The sequence below is a fragment of the Patella vulgata genome, chromosome 1 (assembly GCF_932274485.2).
Source record: "Patella vulgata chromosome 1, xgPatVulg1.2, whole genome shotgun sequence".
NCBI classification, from domain to species: Eukaryota; Metazoa; Mollusca; class Gastropoda; family Patellidae; genus Patella; species Patella vulgata.
Window position 1 is genome coordinate 64,138,951 of NC_065879.2, and position 23,254 is coordinate 64,162,204.

General features: G+C 35.7%; 1 protein-coding gene across 1 annotated transcript in view; it reads left to right on the forward strand.

The window, feature by feature from the left end:
- Positions 1-673: 673 nt before the first annotated feature.
- Positions 674-23,254, forward strand: part of LOC126822054 (unconventional myosin-IXAa) — a 30,336-nt gene continuing 7,755 nt past the window's right edge. The window contains exons 1-20 of the mRNA XM_050550800.2: positions 674-1,138; positions 7,269-7,432; positions 7,898-7,963; positions 8,404-8,542; positions 9,875-9,975; positions 10,275-10,389; positions 12,526-12,667; positions 13,211-13,328; positions 14,258-14,393; positions 14,516-14,587; positions 15,206-15,570; positions 16,468-16,623; positions 16,876-16,994; positions 17,534-17,570; positions 18,029-18,084; positions 18,589-18,738; positions 19,991-20,108; positions 21,455-21,613; positions 21,811-21,872; positions 22,708-22,807. Coding sequence (XP_050406757.2) covers positions 7,334-7,432; positions 7,898-7,963; positions 8,404-8,542; positions 9,875-9,975; positions 10,275-10,389; positions 12,526-12,667; positions 13,211-13,328; positions 14,258-14,393; positions 14,516-14,587; positions 15,206-15,570; positions 16,468-16,623; positions 16,876-16,994; positions 17,534-17,570; positions 18,029-18,084; positions 18,589-18,738; positions 19,991-20,108; positions 21,455-21,613; positions 21,811-21,872; positions 22,708-22,807 — 2,310 coding nt within the window. The 5' untranslated portion in view covers positions 674-1,138; positions 7,269-7,333. The remainder of the gene's footprint in view (positions 1,139-7,268; positions 7,433-7,897; positions 7,964-8,403; positions 8,543-9,874; positions 9,976-10,274; positions 10,390-12,525; positions 12,668-13,210; positions 13,329-14,257; positions 14,394-14,515; positions 14,588-15,205; positions 15,571-16,467; positions 16,624-16,875; positions 16,995-17,533; positions 17,571-18,028; positions 18,085-18,588; positions 18,739-19,990; positions 20,109-21,454; positions 21,614-21,810; positions 21,873-22,707; positions 22,808-23,254) is intronic.

The following is a 23,254-nucleotide window of genomic DNA, read 5'->3' on the forward strand; positions in this document are numbered from 1 at the left end:
ATATAGGGTTGGCCAAAGTCATCAAGTTCTACATTGTGAAAGGGCCTGGATAACCAAGCATATATCTTTATCGTGGTAAGTTATCGTTAGGTATCCAGTCAGTCATACAATTGGTATCCAGTCGGTCATACTAGTTCATCGGAAATTTTCCGACGTGTTTTCCCCTTGTCAGTGGTGCAGAACGGATGGCCTGACAAGGAATCTGTCTTGTCGCTCGGATGGGACGAAACACCGAAGTAACGTGTATACATTGGCGTGCACGTAAAAGATCCCTTGGCCGTTGGAATTCGATATAAGAGTAGGCCGTGGTGCCGATGCCCGGGCAAAATTTCCCTCGTTACACACTGTATGGCGTATGCCCGTCTTCATTAGCCCAGTCGGAGTCGAAAAGTAGGCCGTTAAACCCCATTTCATTTCATTTTATTTCATTTCATGTCAGCCATACAAATGAAGAGTGAAATTCCTTAAAAATGACTTACGTAACCAAGTAAGAAACTAGCATTTTAACAGTGCGATATTTTGTTTTTTACGGTGTCATGTGAAATCTGGTACTCTCACTATAAAAGGGGTGTGGTTTGATGTAACGTAGAACTTATTATATAACAAGGATGTAGTTTGGTGTAACGTAGATCTTAATACATATTATATTTTACAGGTTGTATGGATGCAGAGTATAGGGGGCACATAGAGTCTATCAGGCGATGTATGTTATGTAACGCGGAGCTTATTATCTATAGTTATGAATGATACTAGATACTAAAGAAGTTTCATCCCCATACTTCTTCAGTTTGAAATTGCGACATCTCAACCGTCATTCAGTGACATTTCGCAAGTGATAAATTAATATGATATAATTGATGAAGTTATATTTAAATGGTATTTTATATTGTGAAGCGTAACAGGAGTGTATAACTACGATGAAACACTAACGTTTAAACGAGTGGGTTTTGTGTAACAGGGTCTTTGTTGGTTCGATTCCTCTAACGAAATCCTATCTACCTTTTTCTACAGGACACAGGTTGCCCTACACACTATAACACCGTTATTGAAAGTGAAACAGAGAGTTGTGTAAGGTGTCGTGGAAGAGTAGCTTCTGATACGACAGTGTATTGTTTAAATGTGACAAGAATTGATACAGGTTTGTAATATTTTATTTTAAGACTAATCATTCACTGTGTTATAACAATAATTAATTGTCCTTGTTGGTCAATAATAGTAAAAGAAATAAAACGAGGTTTAACGTCCTGTTGTTTTGCTCCTACTGGGCTAATGAAAACGGATAATAAACAGTAATCAAAACTTGTGATACTGTGTCCAGAGTAGGCTCACTCGTCCTTGAACATATGATACCACTTCTTATTTACTCTTCTTTCTAGAACACCTGACACCACTTATCAAATATAATATGTTGTACATTATGGCTATTCTTCTTTAACCTTTATAGTGTAACTTATTAATGATTTGCTATGAATATGATTCTGATATACAAAAAATCATAAGCTTGCAGCTGTCAACCCTTGAATCAGACGCTTTAAACCATATAAATAATAATACATAAGCTGTACAGTGTCATACCTACATAACACAATAAAATACAATTTTTCAGGAGGTTTAAGTACATGATACATTCCTTACTTCGTCTTCCGGGTATAATTTGACAAAATATTGTACAAATTAAATATGTAAAAAGGTGATATTAATATGACTATTAGGTATTGTATTATAAATCTATATAAATCTTATTATATCAGATAATAACGAATTTTTAAATTACTAACTAGTTTGGAAGTAAAAATATATAATATATCTAAATTTATACACATAAGAATATGCATGACGAGTTGACAATGGACAGTAGACTGTATCGTTCCTGTCTGGACAAAATATTCTCTCACATCACATTACATTACTGATGATCTTCTTCGCTGGTGTATAAAAGTAAGAGATGTTATAATATACTCTTCAAAATCTATCTATCTATATATATATTTGTGACTGTCGTTTGTCTGTCGGTCTGTCTGTCTGTCTGTTCGGGGTTGGCGGCTACACTAGGTCTGCCCCGAGTCTGAAATTTGGAGTATAGGGGTAGCTCGGACCGGGGAGTAACATAGGCCAGGTGGCGTTAGTCTACCACTTCCGGTTTCGGAGTTATGACCCCCGAGCGAAGCCGGTCTCTTCGGGGTTGGCGGCTACACTAGGTCTGCCCCGAGTCTGAAATTTGGGGTATAGGGGTAGCTCGGACCGGGAAGTAACATAGGCCAGGTGGCGTTAGTCTACAACTTCCGGTTTCGGAGTTATGACCCCCCGAGCGAAGTCTGTCTGCTTGGGGTTGGCGGCTACATCTGCCCTGAGTCTGAAATTTGGGGTATAGGGGAAGCTCGGACCGGGAAGTAACATAGGCCAGGTGGCGTTAGTCTACCACTTCCGGTTTCGGAGTTATGACCCCCGAGCGAAGTCGGTCTGTTCGGGGTTGGCGGCTACACAAGGTCTGCTCCGACTCTAAAGTATTTGGGGTATAGGGGTAGCTCGGACCGGGGAGTAACATAGGCCAGGTGGCGTTAGTCTACCACTTCCGGTTTCGGAGTTATGACCCCCGAGCGAAGCCGGGTATCCTGCTAGTATACTAATATTTGTGACTGTCGTTTGTCTGTCTATTTGTCTGTTTGTCTGTCTTTCTGTTCGGGGTTGGCAGCTACACTAGGTCTGCCCCGAGTCTGAAATTTGGGGTATAGGGGTAGCTAGGACCGGGGAGTAACATAGGCCACGTGGCGTTAGTCTACCACTTCCGGTTTCTGGGTTATGACCCCCGATCGAAGCCGGGCATTCTTCTAGTAAGAAATAAATACAAAACTGCGGAAATGCAGTGTATGTTAATAACAGGCCAATTGTCTACACATGAACATAAACAGTTCATATGGACGGCTTATCTGACGGCCCCATTTCACTCGCAAAGCGATACACTGTCAAAAGTAAAAATGGACGTTTTTGATTTTTGTCTTAATAATGAGTAATTGCTCCACCAATCCTCAGACATTCAGCAATTCGTCGTGGCATGCTCTTAATCAACCGTCCCCTCACGATTTGGGGCAATTTGACCCACTTCTCTTGCAGTGCTACGGCCAATTCTTGCAGTGTTGTCAGTTGACGTTGATATCGACGAACACGTCTCCAGATCAAATTAAACGTAACAAACTAAAGCAAAGATACGCTAATCAGTAAATCTTATGCAAGAACCGATAGGAAAGCAAACATGGATAGATAAACCAGCACGCGGCAGTTTTCATTTGAAGTGTCAAATTTGACAATGAACCCCTCCCACGTGTATGGCGCTATTGCGTGTCGTATGTGCAGCTCAGCGGTTCTGTTGGGGCGATAAGTTCTTCATCTGTGAACATACTCTCAAAGCATGTCAAATGTCCATGACTATTTATCATATCTCAACCTGCATAAGTATTTGCATTTCAATATCCCCTACTTTTTTTAAAGAGTATATTTATATCATTGAATACGTGACATGTACGGTTGTTGTGAATACAGTGTTATCTGATCGAAGAAGATAAATACACCTTTAGCCAGGAGTTTGTTTACATGGATTATTGTACGGTATCACTTGACCCCCAAAATATATATCTATCAGCCATAAAAATATTTGATTTACATATATAAAATATGTATATATGTAAATAAAATATAGATAGTGTAAGAACCCTACATTTTCACCAGTATATAAGATTGTTGTCTGATACATCGGTATGCTATTGTATATAATCATTCATGTACATACGCAATTTCAATTGAGTCACTCAACGGCGACAACATTGTTGTAATTCGAGAGGGGTGGGCGGCCCAATGGTTAGCACGTGCGCGCTGTCCCATAAGGTCTGTCATTCGACGGTTGTACGTGACAAGGAGCAGGGTCGCCTGTTTAACCTCGTGGGTTTTCTCTGGGTATTCCGGTTTCCTCCCACTGCTAAAGACCCCTACGCGCAAACGAATTATTGAAATAAAATTCAACCATGACCTAGTTTGTGTCGAGTGGACACTTGATAATGATTTACCGTTCAGGGAGACTTTTAAGCTTTAGATACTTGGGAACTTTTACTTTATTATCAAGACTGTCATGATTATTTGCTCGAATTTTGAGCCTCTTCAATTTTTACCCATTTTGGACCATCCGTAGATAGACTTTGCTTCTGTCAGAAAAACTCGTTTAAAGTCTTTGTGCGAATAGAAACCCTTTATTCTACTTATCACATTTTAAAGATGCGTTACAGTATGTAAGATTTAAATAATGAACTAGCCGTTGTTGCTATAATAGTTCAGAATAAAAAGTGCGAAATAATTACTTTATTTGAAAGGAGCCACGGTGGAAAAGTGGGTAAGACGCTGGCTCGCTAGCCTGGGGGTCGCGTGTTCGATCCCTGCATTGACCGAGAAAGTTCATCGGGATTTTCCGACGCGTTTCCCATTGTCAGTATTGCAGGAGAGAGGGCCTGACAAGGATAACTGTCTAGTCGTTCGGATGGGACGAAAACCCGAGGTCCCGTGTATACATTGGCTTGCTCGTAAAAGATCCCTTGGCAGTTGGAATTCGATATAAGAGTAGGCGATAGTGCCGCTGCCCGGGCAAAATTTCCCTCATAACACACTGTATGGCGTATGCCCGTCTGCATTAGCCCAGTTTAGAAGCAGAACAGTAGGACGTTAAACCCCATTTCATTTCACTTTATTCTGAGCTAATTATTATCAATATTTGTAGTTTTAACAAGATGTGTACATTGATTGTTTATTATCGTAACCATGGTGCTGGTTATTCAAGGCTTAGCCTCGCTTCTCCATTTTTAAATTAAAATATTACATGGGCGAACCGTTCTAATCTACATAAAATCGAAATCATCCGATTGCATCGGGGGGTAATTATGGTCTTGTCAGGGTGGTACTTTTTACCGCCGATCACCGCGTGGCTTAACGGCGACTCTCGTGTAGTTTTGTCCTTCCATATTCTTTAAAATATATATGAATGTTTTTCGACAGTTGTACGTGATTACACCTCAAATAAAAAATAACATTCTTGTTGTATTCTTTTTTATAAAAAAAATAAACCAACCGTAAAATAGTCGGTGGTAACAAGGAATCATTAAGCATTTGGTCGGCGGTAACAAGTATTTGGTCGGTGGTAATTATATTACGGTCGAAAGTCATTACAATGCGGTCGGTGGTAAAAAGTATTTGGTCGGCGGTAATTACACGACGGTCGGCGGTAAAAAGCATTTGGTCGGCGGTGGTTGGCGGAAGTCGGCGGTGGTCGGCGGTAAAAAGTACCACCGGTCTTGTCATGTTAATAAATATAACATGGGTAAATTTAGTTTTTGAATAATGCCTCTTTAATCGTCATCCTCTAATTTGATTATTTATTAAATCTACTATTATGGTAAGCAATTACAAAAATACAGATCATAGAAGAAACATAACTAGAATATTAACAGAATTAACCCTATATGTACCAGTGCAAGATTTATAAACGTCGAGGCTCTTTATAGTTATTTCTTTACACTTATTTAAAAGTAGTGGTTAATTTTAGCGTACAAATATTTATTAAAAGATTTGAGTGGTGGGGTAATAAAAATATAATTTACTTGAATTATGATTATTCGAAATTGGTGGAAAATCGATAAGTTATTTAGACAAATAGAAAAGACGCACGTATTATACTCTCTGACTTCCCCAATCATAGACTTGGCTATATTATTATATTGAATAGTGATTTTATCTTTAATAAAAGGCCTTCTCTGTGTGTACAGTACGTGTTGAATGTCATATAGAGTCATATCTCAGATATCATCAAAAACATTAAGGTTTAAGGTTGCAATAGACTTATAGGGGGCGACGAACTAGTAACAATTAAACTTAGTTACACTAGACGGGCAAATAAAAGAATCCAATGCAGAAATTATTTCAAATGATGGGATTCATAATCGTATTCAAGTGCTCTCTTTTGCCAGAAACACAAAATCGAATAAAAAATAAAAGCGGATAATTGACAAAATAAACTGAAGCATTGACAAAATAAACCGGATAATTGACAAAATAAACCGAAGCAATGACAAAATAAACCGGATCTTTAAAAAATAAACCGGATCTTTAAAAAATAAAAAATAGATCATTGACAAATTGGATTGCCGATCTTTGCACGGAATGGAACGAGCAGATCACTTATCTGTATTCACTTTAAAACCTATGGTTTAGAATTTGTTTATAATTATTTTTACAATTGGAATTGTTTAGCATATTTTTTAACAGAAGAAAGGTATTCTTTATTCCACATTATTTATATTTTCCCTGTGTTTAATGGGGTGTCTTTAGCTAAAGAAGGGCATTCAGTCGAAACATTGCACTTAAATGCACTTACCAACATACCTATTTTGTCAAGCAAGTTGATGTGGTACGCCATGAATATCGGAGCCAAGATGTTATCTGACCTATTTATTTCTTTTTTTTTTACAGGGATGGGGGTGGGGGAGAGACTGTTTTAATCGTATAAATTGTTTTCCAGCCCTTATCTGTGTTGTTCTCCGCGTTTTGTAGAATACAGAAAACGAATGAACATTTGGAACACAATAACTCTGCTTGTATGTTGAATATTGTCTGCTCAGGCTAAGCAGAGGTAACCCATTTGGATGGTCGAGTCTTTTGAACACAACAAATCCCTTTTTAATTCAGGTCGGATGTTTGTCGATACTTTGATTTTGAAACACGATAACTTTGATTTTAATTGAGTCATGAATTTTGAAATTTATTTTCATTACATCAATACCTTGACTAAATTCGATAAGTTCAGGTTAAACAGAGTGATAAACAATTTACTTTATAATATCATCTGCAACCTGAGCTTCCAGAATTACATGATACATGAAAGCGCTCGTTCGTCTATTCCTGGAGTTTTACGTCCACTTCCACTGAGGGTGAAAGCGAGTGTTAACTTGTATACATGTTGTTTTCCAATCATGTCGAATTTACGGTAAATGCGAGCTTTAGACATGCAAACTGGATTGTCATAATGACTAGCTAGTCTGCAAGTAGAAAATATCACTTGTAATACTATTAGATAGCTATTTTCAAGTAGCACACTCGTAGTTACAGTATCTACGACATGATTCAAACGCTGATTTGCCTTCTTTTAAACTGCTACACCAACAAAGATACAAACAAACGCATGTCGAGAACATGAAACATGGCTTATTTTGTTATCTTATCTTTTTAAACTGCAGGTTAAATAAAGGGCTAAATCTAAGATATACGTATATAGCTATATAGACCGAATGTGGTGTTAAAGATGGCGGCGCCCATACCCGATTTGACTGTACTACAGGATGTGGCGGGACCAAGCATCCTCGACGCACTCAAAACTAATCATGAACGTGAAGTCATTTACGTAAGTACATGAGAAAATCGATCAGTTAAGGGGTCATCTACATTTCACATTATTTTCTAATGATTTCAGTCAGTCACCGAAGTATAACGTGACTTTTCAGTCCTTATTTTTGTTACATTTGGATAAGGAAAATGTATATTAGCTCCCCGAAGCATTGATGTGTCGTGCTAGAATCCCGAGATTGGACAAGAAGAGCCCTCGGGAGTTTTCAAGCCCTTTTCTCAATTGTCGGGGTGGTACCTGCGAGACTGACAAGCCGTTCGCATCGTACGAAAACCCGATTTGTAGTGTACGTAAACTAACCCTTGGCGCTTCGAAGAGTAAGTTGAAAATTCTCCTCCTCGTATACATTAGTTTCCTACTTTACCATAGAAACCGTATGTTAGTTTAAAATGCCATATATCGACGAGATGTTAAACCCCTTTTCATTATTTGATTGATTGATATCTGTTTCTTGTTTACCAGGTATATATTGGTGATATATTGTACAGCATTAACCCTTGCAAACCCATGCCTATATACGGTCCAGAGGTAAGTTACAATGTCATATCATTTTATTTTGTATATATAGATACAGATCTATTGATTATGTTATTGAGAATATATATGAGTATTGTTTGTTTGGATAAACTTTATTGTTTTACGCAATTATGGATCTACATTATTTTATATATAATAATGAAGACTTTTTACGGATATACATCTTGGTATTATATAATCATGGAGATGTTATTTCGGATTATTTTTATATAATCATGGAGATGTTATTACAGATATACATTTTTTAATTATATAATAATGTAGATGTTTTTTTGGGTATATACATTATTTTGTTATATAATAATGGAGATGGTATTGTGGATATACATTATTTGTTATGACTTATAACATATAGGTATCTTATTGTGAGGTCACGGATATAAAGCTATTTGATTATTTAATTATGGGTGTGTATATATATATATCTGTAGATAGGATATGGTTACTGTGGATTAAAAGAATTAGAAGATAGATTACCACATATCTATGGTACAACGCATCGAGTGTATAAACATCTAACTTGTCATAACTTACCACAATGTGTTTTATTACGCGGATACTCAGGTTCAGGTATGTTAGTCAACATCTAGTCCAGCTTTTCCTTTACTTATTTTAAACGGATACCCAGGTTCAGCGGTTAGTCAACATCTTGTCGACATTTGAGATCTTTTCCGTTACTTAATTGAATATATTATAACCTATTTCATAATAAAGAGCGATAGAATAGGAGGCAGAGTTCCCTTAAAACAAATTATGTTACGTCGGGATTAACATAATGTTTTATTCAACCGCCGCTTTTAGGAAAGGGAAAGGGGGTCTACAAGCCTGAGATCAATTTCGACACGTGTACTAATGATAAATGTAAAAATTCCTACCCGAAGCGGGCTATCGGATTGGCCAGTAGACTACAGTCGTATTGGTTTGGCCCAAACTATATGGAATTGAACAGCGTCATAAACAACGCTGATAATACATTCACTGAATTGTTATTATTGGTGGCTGTACATTCACTCAGCTGCATGGTGAAGGTTAAAATTATGGTTATTATTAGAGATCCGGTAGATGTTTGCATCTAGAAGATTTAACTGACATATTATATTGCTTCTCTGTCAATAATTTCACAATAAATGTCGCCAACAAAGCCCTGGAGTTAAAATCACCTGTCCTTAACAGTACGCCTAACTTGTCTTCTTAACCCGTGCTCTCTATATACAGTTAAACCCTGATATGTCGAAAATATAAGGGACAACAAAAACTATTAGATATCAGTGACGTTCGGGTTCACTAGTTGGAGGCAGACCACCATTAATTTTCCATATCTCGGTACCCACAAATTGTAGTGCCGGCTATTTTTAGATATATTTTTCTCCCTCCTTTCCTGCCATTTTGCATGCTTATCTCTATTGACTTTTTGGTGTAGAATTGATGAAGAGGCATTGAATTTCTATTTTCTGCCTGGTTTGGTGTCAGATTGAGATTTTTAAGGCGGAAGACTACAAGGAGTAAAGAGGCTTTGTTTTGTTTTTGCACTAACACGGACATGATATTCTGACCCCAGTCTGCTATGAATTTCAGTGAATTGAAATTTTGGTGGTCAACCTCATACAAATTTAGTACTCTGATGATCCCATGATGTCATACTTGCTGTGCTGTAAAGCGAAGTTCTCAACGAAATTTAGGGAATGGGCTACAGCATGTAGAACACCACTGATTTAACATTGGAGTCAATGGAGAAATTAATGGTGGTCTGCCTCCAGTTTTGAGAATTGGAGTTACTTACCTTGGAATAAGCCTTTCTGTTTTCATCCTGCATTGTAATGAATTTAAATGGTTAAACATTAAACAGATACCTCAGAATTAACAAATATGCTGCCCATTTATTTATGTTATTGTAATTTTAAGGTAAAACTGAAAGCTGTAAAATGGTGATATCTCAGTTAGTTAGAGAATCAGAAAATATCGCTAGTACTCCTACTGGTACCATTGGTACCAAACTTACAGAGGTTAGTAATAGTTGCCCCCGTACAATTCCGCCTAATTTAATTGCCAAAACAGTGCTCACGTCTAGTAATATCTTACAACCGATGTGGAACACTGGGCAGCGTATGCGTCTTCTTTCGAGATCACTCGATTTCACCTATGGACACACCATACATTTCTCCTGCACGTAAATGAAATCGAAAATTAGGGAGCGGAAAGGCCGCTTTCTTGGCAGAATTCTCATACCATGCATTTCTATCAAAATGACTGAATTATTGTGTTACCGCGATATTAAACCCCATTCCCATTCTTATATTTTCAGGCGATGCATCTGCTGGATGCGTTTGGTAACGCTTCAACTCAACTCAATGAAAATGCCAGTAGATTTACTAAAGCTGTTGATATTTTATTTGATGAACGAGGAATACTTGTTGGAGGTATGTTCCATACACAGGCGCTTGTTATATGGAAGATCTCTTTTTTTAGAAAAAAAAAGAAAACACCATTTAAGATGTATTATGTAAGAACTAAATCTGCCAATTTCAGGTCTTTATTTTGGCTTAAAATGTTCAATAAACTGTTATTTAAACACTTGTGAACATAACAAGTCCATGATCAACTCTCTAGGACATCGGATGGCTCCTATTTTAAGTCGATCAGAAGGCTTCGTCTATTTAATGATTTAATTTAAAACTTGAGAAGCAAGGCTACGTCTCGAATAATAAACACCATTGTTATGATAACAAACAATCAATGCCACCTATAGTGGGGCGGTTAAGCAAAAAATCGTGCACTTTGTGTTAAAAGCATGAAACTTGGCACATAGATGGCATCAACCCTACTGATTATTTTGGGATGTGGATCCACCTCAGCAGCTCCCCCTGGTGGTCGTTACGGCCATCTTTTCCAAAATGGCCGCCTATTCATTGATATACATATAACAAGGGGTGTCACAATAAGACATTTTTTTTACAAATCATTTCAGGCCAGCAATTTCCAGATGGAAAACTGCTAGCCGAACACGATATTATTTTGAAAAAAGATTTATCTATGACGTCATTTTCGTTTGGGGTTTGCCTGATTTCAAAAATGGCCGCCAAAATTGGAAGAAAAATGAATTTCCAGATAGGATGGGTGATTATCACGCAATGTATGCCTTGTAATATATCAAATATAAGGTTTTTGTTGTAATTTAACTGAAAAATAATCTCTAAAACTAGTTTCCCCAAATCCAAGATGGCGGAAATTCAAAATGGCGGCCAAAATATACCCAAAATGGCGGATTGATCAGATTAAAGTCATTTCACTGTTTGATTTGGTTTGTAATATATAATTTAAAGGGTTTACATTGTCACTGAACTTAAAATTAATCTAAATAAAAAAAATAGTTTCCAAAATCCAAGATGGCGGAAATTCAAAATGGCAACCAACATTTATCTAAAATGGCCGATTTGTCAGATAAAAGTCATTTCACTCTTTGATATGGTTTGTAATATGTAATATAAAGAGTTTTCAAAGTCATTGAACTTAAAATCAAACTAAAATAAAAAAGAGTTTCCAAAATCTAAGATGGCGGAAATTCAAAATGGCGGCCAGAATTTGCCAATAATGATCAAATTTCAGGATAATCGTGAATTTTCTGTTTGATATGCCTTGTAATATGTCCTCTATTAAGTTTTCAGAGTCATTGAATTTGATAATTGTAGATGATTGTTTCAGAAAAAAGGGGCAATGTAAACCCTTTAAATTATATCTTACAAACCAAATCAAACAGTGAAATGACTTTAATCTCATCAATCCGCTATTTTGGGTATATTTTGGCCGCCATTTTGAATTTCCGCCATCTTGGATTTGGGGAAACTAGTTTTAGAGATTATTTTTCAGTTCAATTACAACAAAAACCTTATATTTGATATATTACAAGGCATACATTCCGTGATAATCACCCATCCTATCTGGAAATTCATTTTTCTTCATATTTTGGTGGCCATTTTTGAAATCAGGCAAACCCCAAACGAAAATGACGTCATAGATAAATCTTTTTTTCAAAAATCGTGTTCAGCTAGCAATTCTGCATCTGGAAATTGCTGGCCTGAAATGATTTGTAAAAAAATGTCTTATTGTGACACCTCTTGTTATATGTATGTCAATGAATAGGCGGCCATTTTGGAAAAGATGACCGTAACGACCACCAGGGCGAGCTGCTGAGGTGGATCCACATCCCAAAATAATCAGTAGGACTGATGCCATCTATATGCCAAGTTTCATGCTTTTAACCCAAAATGCACGATTCTACCAAAAATTCTTCCTTAACCGCCCCATTACTATTGTCAAAACAATAAAAAAAATCGCTCAGAATAAAGTCATTTAAATGGATCAATGTATTCATTTAACATTATCTATTTTTGAACTATTATAGCAAGAACGCTCAGCTCTGTATCTAAATCTTACATAATCTATGTATGGTTTAGATCTATATTTATTTTATGTTTGGCTGAGATCTCGTGTAATTGACACTATATGTTTGAGTGAGATCTCGTGCAGTGTTTAGTATTCTTTTCCTCTATTTTCAGCAAATATAGAAGTTCATCATTTAGAGAAATGTCGTGTTTTATGTCCGTGGGAAGAAGAATGTAATTTTAACATATTTTATCATTTACTAGCAGGATTATCAACATCAGAATTACGTAGTTTCCATTTACAGGGAGAATATAGGTAAACATTTAATTGTTTAAACATCCAAACATCCTGCTTGTTCTTCTTCATCTACTGCCCCTTCTTCGGGTAGCGCTCTTTCAAAAGTCTAAGGGTTGGCCAATTCACGTTCGTTAGCGAGAAACTTGACATGCATGTTTTTAGGACATCTGCATAATAATTGACGGACATCGATTGTAAGATGGCTGCCATCACGAAATGAACCATAATGTTATAAAAATTGAAATCATTGTGAGGTAAAACTTTAAATTGTTGATTTTGTTAAATAATTGGAATATGTTAACTATTAAGTAGCCTATAAAATCGAAATAACATTGTAAATTATTTCGAACATATTTCGAATGGTGAGTGGATATGTTGCTTTTGTGATCAAATGTAAAATATGAAGGTATGAATGGAATTATTTCATCCAAACCAAACGACTAGACACCCATTATAGAATTCTCAGAGCACCAATATTTTCCTTTACATATCTTTTATATATATTAATCTCGGATGTTGGCTGTCCAATTGGTCTAACGCTTGTATTTCGTCATATTTCAGATTAATCTCACCTATACCTAATAAACCTGTATTTCAACAAGAAGCTGAGTTTGAGTTTCACAAAGAAAGGTTTAACTATGTGAAAGAAACGATTGAAACGTTAGGTCTAAATTTCCAGGTAAATTTTATACAGAGATATACTGATGTATTAAAGCACAAAAAGGCAATTGCTGCCTCATAGGGGTAGTTTAATGCGTGCGCTTTAGATCGAGTGATCAGTCAGTTGTTCGTTTTCTTCTCTTGATTCTTGAGTATCCAAAAATCTGTTACTTCCTCATAGGAGATGGGGTGGAAGGATAAAGTTTGACGCGCGCGATTTAGATGACATGATCAGTGAGTTGTTTGTTTCTTCCTGATACTCCAATTTCCTCCCACTTGATCAACCAGGTTTCAGCTTCCTTATAAGTTTGATGGGTTTGGTTATACTAGGCAGGTAGCTTATTAGCTGTATATGACTGATGACTGTTTGAAATTGAAATTTATTCGATTCGATTGTTCAGCCAATCAGATAGCCTCAAGCCATCGTTCTGGGTTTAAAAAAACACCCGTGGGGTTCAAGTCGCTATTCCGAACTGAAAATACGTTGTATAAAATGCCTGTGACTAAATTGCAGAGACGAGTTATACATGAAACAATTCTGCTTGCCTCTGTCGATAATGTGTCTAGATTTAGTAGAAATATAAAAGATATGTTAGTCCAAGCATGTCTTACTTAGGGTGACTACCATTTTAATTCCCAAGAAAGCACCCCATTAGACGGATTTATAGATACATTTATCTAAATCCACACTTTAATACTCCTACCACTACTCCTCTACCCCCTCTACCCTGTACCCTCATACTACATCATTACCATTCCCTTGAGTACCTCAGCCTACAACCCCAAACCACCCAGATCTTGCCAACCACCCATTACTCATTACACCCTCTACATTACTCATCCTTTAGTTGTTTATATTTTTTGTTCTTCCCTAATCTATAAATGTATCGTTTGTTTTGTCTTTGTTTCGTTGTAATGGTTTAATTTCTGTTTTATTTTTTCATGAAGTTGACCCGATACAGAATTGACGATCTGAAGCTTATATTCGGTTTATTGGCGGCCATGCTTCACCTGGGTAACATACAATTCTATACAGATCCGACAGGTGGCAGTGCTGTAGCTAATTATCAAGAATTAGACATGGGTAATATTGACATAGTATAATTATATTCTTCCATTATTTCCCAGAATAGCGATTGTTATATTTGAAAGAGCCAGTACGTTGTTATCATTCAGAGTTTAATCATACTTTTTTTTTAATTTCAGCTTCCAGACTTCTGCTTGTAAATCCCCAAGAGTTATCTTCCTTATTTTCATCTGTAACCACGTATGTTCATGGTGAGCGCATTTTAACTCAAACTATTAGTGCTCCAGGTCGAAGGTTTAAGGGAAAATAGTTTACGGATGATGACAATAAACGACTAGGTCTGTGGGTATGCCATTCCCACTCCCCTCTCTCGTTTAGGGGTTTCGTGCACGAGATAGTTTATTTTCTGTTCACATTGCCACACATCTAGTACTTTGTATTTAAACTGCAACTTTGCTGGTGACCTTATATGTAGGATAGCTAAGTTAGCATGACGTGGGTATGGCAGTGTATAAGTACAGTTTGTTTAGAAGCCGGTATATTATGTGTCTCTGTGTCTTTTGTGTGGATGGGACTGGGGTACATATGGTATGGATAACCCATCGAAAACCACAAAAGGTTAGCAAAGTCGCTAAAATGTAAAATAGAGACTCATGAATCGATGACATCATAATTGAAATAAGTAAAAGATATACATGTACGTGTTGACCTAGGAAACCCAAACGGTTAGGAAGGTGTCCAGACGTGGAGTAGAAACCACGACTCTTGAATCGATGAGAAACATAATTTGAATACAGATACACTATAAGCATTGATCAATCGTGTTTTGAGTGTCTGTCTCTATCTCAGATTCTACATTCTAATTTTAGGTCGTCCTGTAAACAAAGGAACTACACGTGAAGAAGCAGCTGGAATTAGAGATGTTTTATTACAATCTGTTTATAACAGACTCTTTGATTGGTTGATTTACCACATTAATATTTCCTTATATCCATCCGAGTTACATATAGCAGATCTCCAGTGTATAACCGTTGTGGATCCACCCGGGTTTGAGGCTAGAAGTCAGAACAGTCTAGAACAACTTCATATCAATTTACTGTCTGAACAGTTACATCAGTACATTAATGATGCAATCTTCTCCAAAGAATATGAAGACTGCAAGTTCGAAGGTGTTGGTCACCCAACGGTTGTTTACTGGAATGATAATAAAGAGTTGCTGGAATTATTAGATTTGGTAAGTTCCAGAGTTACCTCCTTGGATCACTACCAGAAATGTGACTCCCACAGATAAAATATAAATATGTTTTATTGTAAAATTGACTGAGCGCATTAAAGGTATACTAGTTTTAAATTATGTTTCACGAATATAGCAAGAGATAAATCTGCCTATTGAAGGTCTTTCTTTGGGCCTTAAATGTTATCTAAATTATTAACTAGATATTTAAAAACATGACAAGACCATAATCAACGCTTGTGGCATCGGATGGCTCCGATTTTAAGTAGATTAGAACGGTTCGGCATTTTAATGGTTTGATTTGAAAATGGAGAAGCTACAACCATTGATAACTTCGCTCAGAATAAAGTAATTTGAATGAAATATGCTCATTTTGCATGATTAATTTTGTAAATATTATAGCGAAAACGACCAGATCTTTATCTAAATCTTACATAATGCCCCTCTAAGTTGCATCATTTTTTATTTAGAACGCCACCCAGATCTTGAAGAATAAAAATGCTCTTCGGTTATGAACGACCGGGTTAAAATTGCATCTAATAACTTCGCTTTGTTTGTATTTAAGAATCTAGATTACTATCTAAAGAACACCTTTAAAATATTAAAATCGTTATAAGCCGCCAGGTTCATTGGGGTCCTAATTTGTAAAAATTATAAAGATACTTGCAACGACATTGACCTTGCCGCTATCCCGTCAGGTTTTATGACGTAACATCCTCCTTTCTCGAATTCCACTCAAGACGAATTCCAATCCCGGCGAATTCTACTCATGTTTGTTCCTGGTTTTTGCATGCTAAATTATGAAATTGAATTTGAAAGTTCCATATTTTATGTAATTATTCTCTACTACAACATTTGATTTTCTGCAAAACATATAAGCTATTATATATTTTTTAGAGAGGTGTTGTTGGTATGATAGAGACTATTAGCGCACAACCAACAGGTAACGACATTGTCCTCCTAGAACGACTGAATAAAACCATGAAAAAGAGGAAACGATACACAGGAAACAAAATAGGAACTTATTTTACTATACATCATACACCAGCTACCGTAAGTATTCGCCTGTCATTTTTATTTTCTCATTTTAATTTACCCAAAGTTGAAATATTACACGATTTATTTACCTTTTCTGGAACACCTAATTCCACCTGTGTATTTTCATCCGCTTTTCATAAATCTTTTATCAGTCCCAGTTGTAGGTGGTGTTAGGTTTATACATTACTCAAATTTAAACAGGTTATTAGGAACGCCATGCGACTATTACATTTCTAAATTCATCTGGTACTTCTCATTTTTCTCTAGGTAAATTATAGTGTTAATGATATCATCAGAAAGAATCGAGATAACGTACCAATAGTTATCAATGACGTCATGTCTAGAAGTACTAACCCTCTTGTTTCACAATTGTTCTCGGATACATCGTAAGTAATCAACTCTATTGTTTCACAATTCTTATCTGATACCAAAGTTAAACATACATTATGCAAGAGCTAATCTGCCTAATGCAGGTCTTTGTTTAGGCCTGAAATGTTATCTAAATTATTAATTAGACATTAATTAACTTATCCAGACCAGAATCAACTCTCGATGCCATCGCTAGCCCGCGATATTTACTGGATTTTAATACATTTTGTGATAGATGATTTAACGTCAAAATGGATATCCAAGACTTTGGGGGGTTTGGGGATGAGGGGGGGGGGCGGGCGGGGGGGGGGGGGGGGTATCGTACCGACTTTAGTAATGATGGTCGAGGTTAGGCCTAAAATTAATTCCCTAATATCTCAGTTCAGAGTAGAGTAATTTGATTGAAATTTTCAGCATTTTCTATTTTAGTAATCTATTTTTTGACTATTATAGCGAGAAACTTCAGCTTTTTAACTAATCTCCCATAATTCCTCTATAATGGAATACCAAAAGGGATTATTTCCCCAAAATGTATTTCTGATATTTTGATTTTCAGGAATGATAACCAGATGACTCTCTCCCAAAAGTATCAGGTATATATCTAACTTCTAGACCTATCTCTATAGATATAAATATATATATTATGATATTTTAAAAATATTAACATTTTACATAGATTAACGTCTAGACTTATGCTTATTACGGAACACATACAGAAGCTTCTTTATATTTGATAATATCTACTATCCAGATTTCACCTCTGGGATATCACGTCCAACCACATCTTTGATCTTGGGGGATATCGTCCTAATAGCCATAATTAGTGATACATCTATATATGTCATATGTTTGGTATGTACTGGAAAAATGGCGATACAGTTTAATGGTGTATATCCATCCCAAAGCTAGTTTTACTTCCAGTAATATGTTTTCTATTAATCTTTATATGCCTATTTCCTTACACACATTGTTGTCCGCCATAATTAGTCCCGACTGGAGCAGAAAAGTAAGACGTTAAACCCAATTTCATTCATCATTTCTTCTTTTTCAGCTGTCCAGTAGTAAGCTGATAGAAAAAATGAGTGGAAAACAGTTACATTTAATAAGGTTCGAAAAATCAAATATTATCACTGTTTAATCTGAATTAGCATTTAAATCATGTTTATGATACAAAATTTGCATAATTACAAGCCAGGTGAAATTCTGTTAAAGGCTCAATACCACTCTTGTTGTAACAGAATAATATGTCCCAATCTTTATTCTGGTCAACAAATTGGACTATTTTACAGTATTCCAATTAATTGATGATACAAATTTCATCTTAACACACCTAATTTAAAAAATTGAAAAAATTCAACTAAATGATTTGAAAATCCTAATGTAAACCTTTTCAAATGTGACTTGGATTTTAAAATATTTTCGGACCCTCTGGACAAGTAAAATAGGATGTAATGGATAATTTACACAACAGGTAGGACACTTAAACATCTAATATTTAGAATAAGGCTAATATTTATTTACTGGAGCTGTCAAGCCAGCAAGAGTGTTATTGTCCCTTTAATGTTTCGAAATTTCTTCTGTAGTATATATTTATACTATATTTATTTCTAGTTGCATCAAACCTAATCCTGGAACAGAGCCCGGTTATTTTGATCCTGCTTATGTAATGAAACAACTGGAGGTGACGTCAGCTATAGAACTAGTTAAGATCAGAAGAAATGGTTACTCAGTTAGATCGTCGCAAGATGACTTTCTCTATCGGTGATTATTTATTTGTGTTCATGTTTGACTACTGATTGTTCACTGCGTTGTGGAATGATCATCCCTAACATACACTTACTACTGATGGTCCGTGGCAGTGAAATAAGGTAAAAGCGTATCCGTACAGAAATAACAGCCATTCTCATAACCAGGCAGTATAATGTGTTTCGGAAAGCCAAAGCATACATCCTGAACTGTACAGAATGAAAACTATTTGCATACGAATAAAACCCGTCGACATACGGGGGGTTGGATGGCCGAATGGTTAGCGCGCTGTATCATAAGATCTGTCATTGAGTCAACTGGCGTGGTTTCGAGTCCACGGTTGTACGTGACAAGGAGTAGGGTCGCCTGTCCAACCTCATGGGTTTTCTCTGGGTCCTCCGATTTCCTCCCACTGCTAAAGATCCCTACGCACAAACGAATTATTGAAATAAAATTGAACCATGTGTTAGTCCCGAAATGACCTAGTTTGTGTCGAGTGGACGCCAAACCCCATCTCTCTCTCTCTCTCTCTCTCTCTCTCTCTCCATCGACATACCAAAAAGATTTTTCAGCTGCTTTGAGATCAGATACAAGGAAGAGATAATTTATATAAAGGGAGATAACTAACTTACTGAAGCGAGCTATGGAGGCAGACCACCATTAATTTCCCCATTGACTTCAATGTTAATTCTGGCCTCTTTGCCCACCTCCAACTTTTCCCCAAATTTTCGTTGGGCTGAATGCTTTCCACTACAGACAGATGAACAAATGGTCATGTCTTTGCACTAAAATTTGTATGAGGTTGACCACCAAAATTTTGAGATACACAAACTTGAAGAAGCATACTAAAAACATGTAACTAGTTACCGTACATATCGCCGTAGCTAACCTGATAACCCTCTTATCCTTCCGCCTCAAAATCATGAATATTTACCAAAACCTGGCAGAAAATGTTAATTCAAACCCTCTTCATCCATTCTAGACCAAAAAATCAACACAAATGGGCATGCAAAAGGGGAGAAAAGAGAGAGAGAGAGAATTGCTATAAATAGACGAACTACAATTCGTGGGTACCGAGATGATGAAATTTAATGGTGGTCTGCCTCCCAATGAAGTCTCGTACTATTTCTATTTCTCTCCCGAATAATATCCATGTTAAAGCCATGTAATTCCTACAAATAGAATGGCTATAAATAGACGGAATTCCTTAAAATCAAGGGCAATAAGTACAAGCCTTAGTCCATAATGTTATTATTTCTGGTTTCAGATATAAGTTTATAGGACTGCCATTGACAGCCAGTATTAGATCATTACCAGAAGCTTGTTGTCGTATTATACAACGATGCGGTTTAACATCACCTCATATTTTAGTAACCAAGTCTATGGTAAGTCTTCAGGACATTTACACACTCTATGGTAAGTCCACGGGACAACTGGTCGTAACATAGTTGCCCACTCAGTCCCAATGGTAAGTCTTTAAGGGGTGGTACTCTTCGCGTTTAGTTATTCACTGCACCACTAGAGGACTTCGTGATCTACGGGAATGTCGCCCGACCAAAGTGAATACGATCCGACCCAACTAAACACCACTCGTCCTAAATGACGATCGTCCGACTCACGGACAATTCTGAGTATTGTCGCAGTCGTGCCAGATGTCTCAGCGAGAACCCCTTGCCACTTCCTATTCTAATAAGACATACGTCTTTGATTTTCTTAACTATATGACTTTGAACGTAATAGACTTAAAGTATAATATGTAGTCTCAGCTTCATACTATTTTTGAAATAATAAATCTTCCATATTAAATTCGCCTTATCTGAGATAGACATGTTTAACTTTCAACGTAAGACCAGTTCAAATGGATCAAAAATAAACGAGGTCACGTGCACACCTTGGCATGCACGTAAAAGAACCCTGTCCGGTCAACGGTGTCCTCATAGCACACTGCATAATGCCCGTCTCCATTAGCCCGGTTGGAGCAGAAAAATAGGACGTTAAACCCCAGTGCATTGTTTCATTCATTCATACGATTCTTACATATTTGTCTGTTTTTTGTACACTTTACTGTAAGTTCTTAATACTAAGAGTCTAATATCGTCTAAATATGATGTTATGCAAAGTTAATTACAATTATTTTGGTCGTTAAAGCAGCATATTCCTGAAGCAATGACCCGAGAAATCCCTCTCTGGCCATTGCTGGATTAGCGTCTGATACTTGCGCTTTTGATTGAGTGTGTCTATTCTTCCCGTTCAATCACATCTATCCCCAAGCACAGCAACATGACAGCCCTTCATTTAATCAGGGGTCTTTCCTAAAACTTTGGACAGTGATTTAAGATATTGAAAACGGTGAAAGTGTTGTTCAACTCAACACAGTATTGTTTACATTATATTCGTGCCATGGACCTTATAATCGTGCTGATAGCCTCGTTTGTCACACAATTAGTTTTTCTGCAATATTCTGCTATGCACTCGTTAATTGGGCATAATAAAATCGTGAGTCATGACGTAACGTTATGTAAACATATTTGGTCCAATTTGGAGCTCTGTTTGGTATTGTAAGGCAGTTAGCTATTGGTTGTTAATCGGACTATTGACCAGTCATAATTTAGAACAAGAATTTGCTTTCTTTACAGCAGTGAGTAGTGGGATTATGTATAATCAAACGAAACACTGCGAGTAGTATGTTAAAGCAGTGGTGTCATATTTTCTCTCTGTCTGTTTACTCCAGGTATTTATGCAGTATTACCATGTAGACAGATTAAATGAACGTTTAGCTGAAGAAGTTAGAAAAGTTATTATAGTACAGAGTTGTATCAGGCGATATTTCGTTCTTAAATTTATACGTCGTCTTTTACGTAGATCTGGTCGCAGAGACTTTACAAGACAGGTAATGTAATAATTTATTAAAAAAAAAAAAATAACTCCAGGGCTCCAACTCAAAAATACAAAATTATGATGATCAAGTATTTTGACAAAACTCTTTCGTCTACGGAATCCATAATGATCAATTATCGAACAACCGAACACAAACAGCGGTATTTTTGGGTAAAGAAGGCTAGATTATGTATTTTATTTGTTGTTTAGGAGAGACATAGTAGACGAGATGACCGGGGATATTATGGTGGAAGATCTAGAGATCAAATAAGGTAACTTTACACATATACTATGATTTACACTATAGCTATTTATTTATTTAAAACGACTAGTTTCGATTTAATTAATTGTGTACATAAAGAGTGTGCCCCGTCGCTAATAGAAATAGCACACCAGATCAACACAGTTCAACAGTTTAATTTACATAAATCAAAGTGGTTTTAAAAGCGGCTTTAATGTTATGTTTTCGAGTAAAATTGATTTAAAATACGCATTACAGTAGCATTGCGCGTGTGGAAATCATTTCTGGATTATTGTTAATTTATTAACCCAGACAAGGAAAGATGACGATACATTTATCAAATAAGATACCCATTTAAAACTATTTCAATATGTCTTTATACTATAAATATGACTTTCTAAATTTTATTCTGCGATGGTAGCGCTTTATTATCCCAACCTTAAAGTTCAATATGCCAAATTAAATGTAACGTTTAGAGTATGAAACCACACACACAAACAAATGAATTTTTATTTCTTAAAGCACATACGGTCCAAAAAACTTTCAAGGTCATAGTCCTTTAAAGTTTATATTGTTTTCTATTGATTTTACATCGCAATCTGCATGTGTGCTAGACAAATGTAGTGATAATAATTATGATTTTTTGTTTTATTTTGGTGCAATTCAGACTATCCAGATTAGCCAATTTAAATATAATAACAACATTGATTACCTTACGAAAGTACATATTGTTATACTTTTACGATATGTATGCGAACACTATTGGGGTTTTTTTGTGGCTTTAATAATGCCAAAACAAAAGGTTGATATTGGTTGTAAATAATTTTTGTACGCAGTTAATGTACTGTATATTTATGTATTAACAGCCGTCGAGATAATGGTTATACTAGAGAGGGGTATTTTAATGGAGAAGAATATAATTCTGTGATACCATCAACTTTAACAGGACTCACAAGATTTTACCAGGTACACCAACAGGATGATAATTTTAACTCGACTTTCCATTTTAATATATACATTATTCATTGTCTGTAAAGCTGAATTAATTAATAAATGAATGAAATACAATTTGAATAAATAAAATAAAATAAAATAAAATTATAAATAATTTATAAATAATTAATTAATTACTTTATTTATGTATTTATTTATTTATTTATGATTTTACTTATTTATCATTTATTTTTATTTGTTTGTTTAAAATTTTATTTTATCTATTTTGATTATTAATTTTATTAATACATTTATTTATTTATTTTTTTATTTTTTTTTATTTTTTTTTAATTTTATTTTTATTTTAATTATTTTTTTTAATATTTTATTTTATTTTATTTTATTATTTTATTATTTTATTATTTTATTTTATTTTTTTTTTTTTATTTTATTTTATTTTATTTTATTTTTCTATTCGAT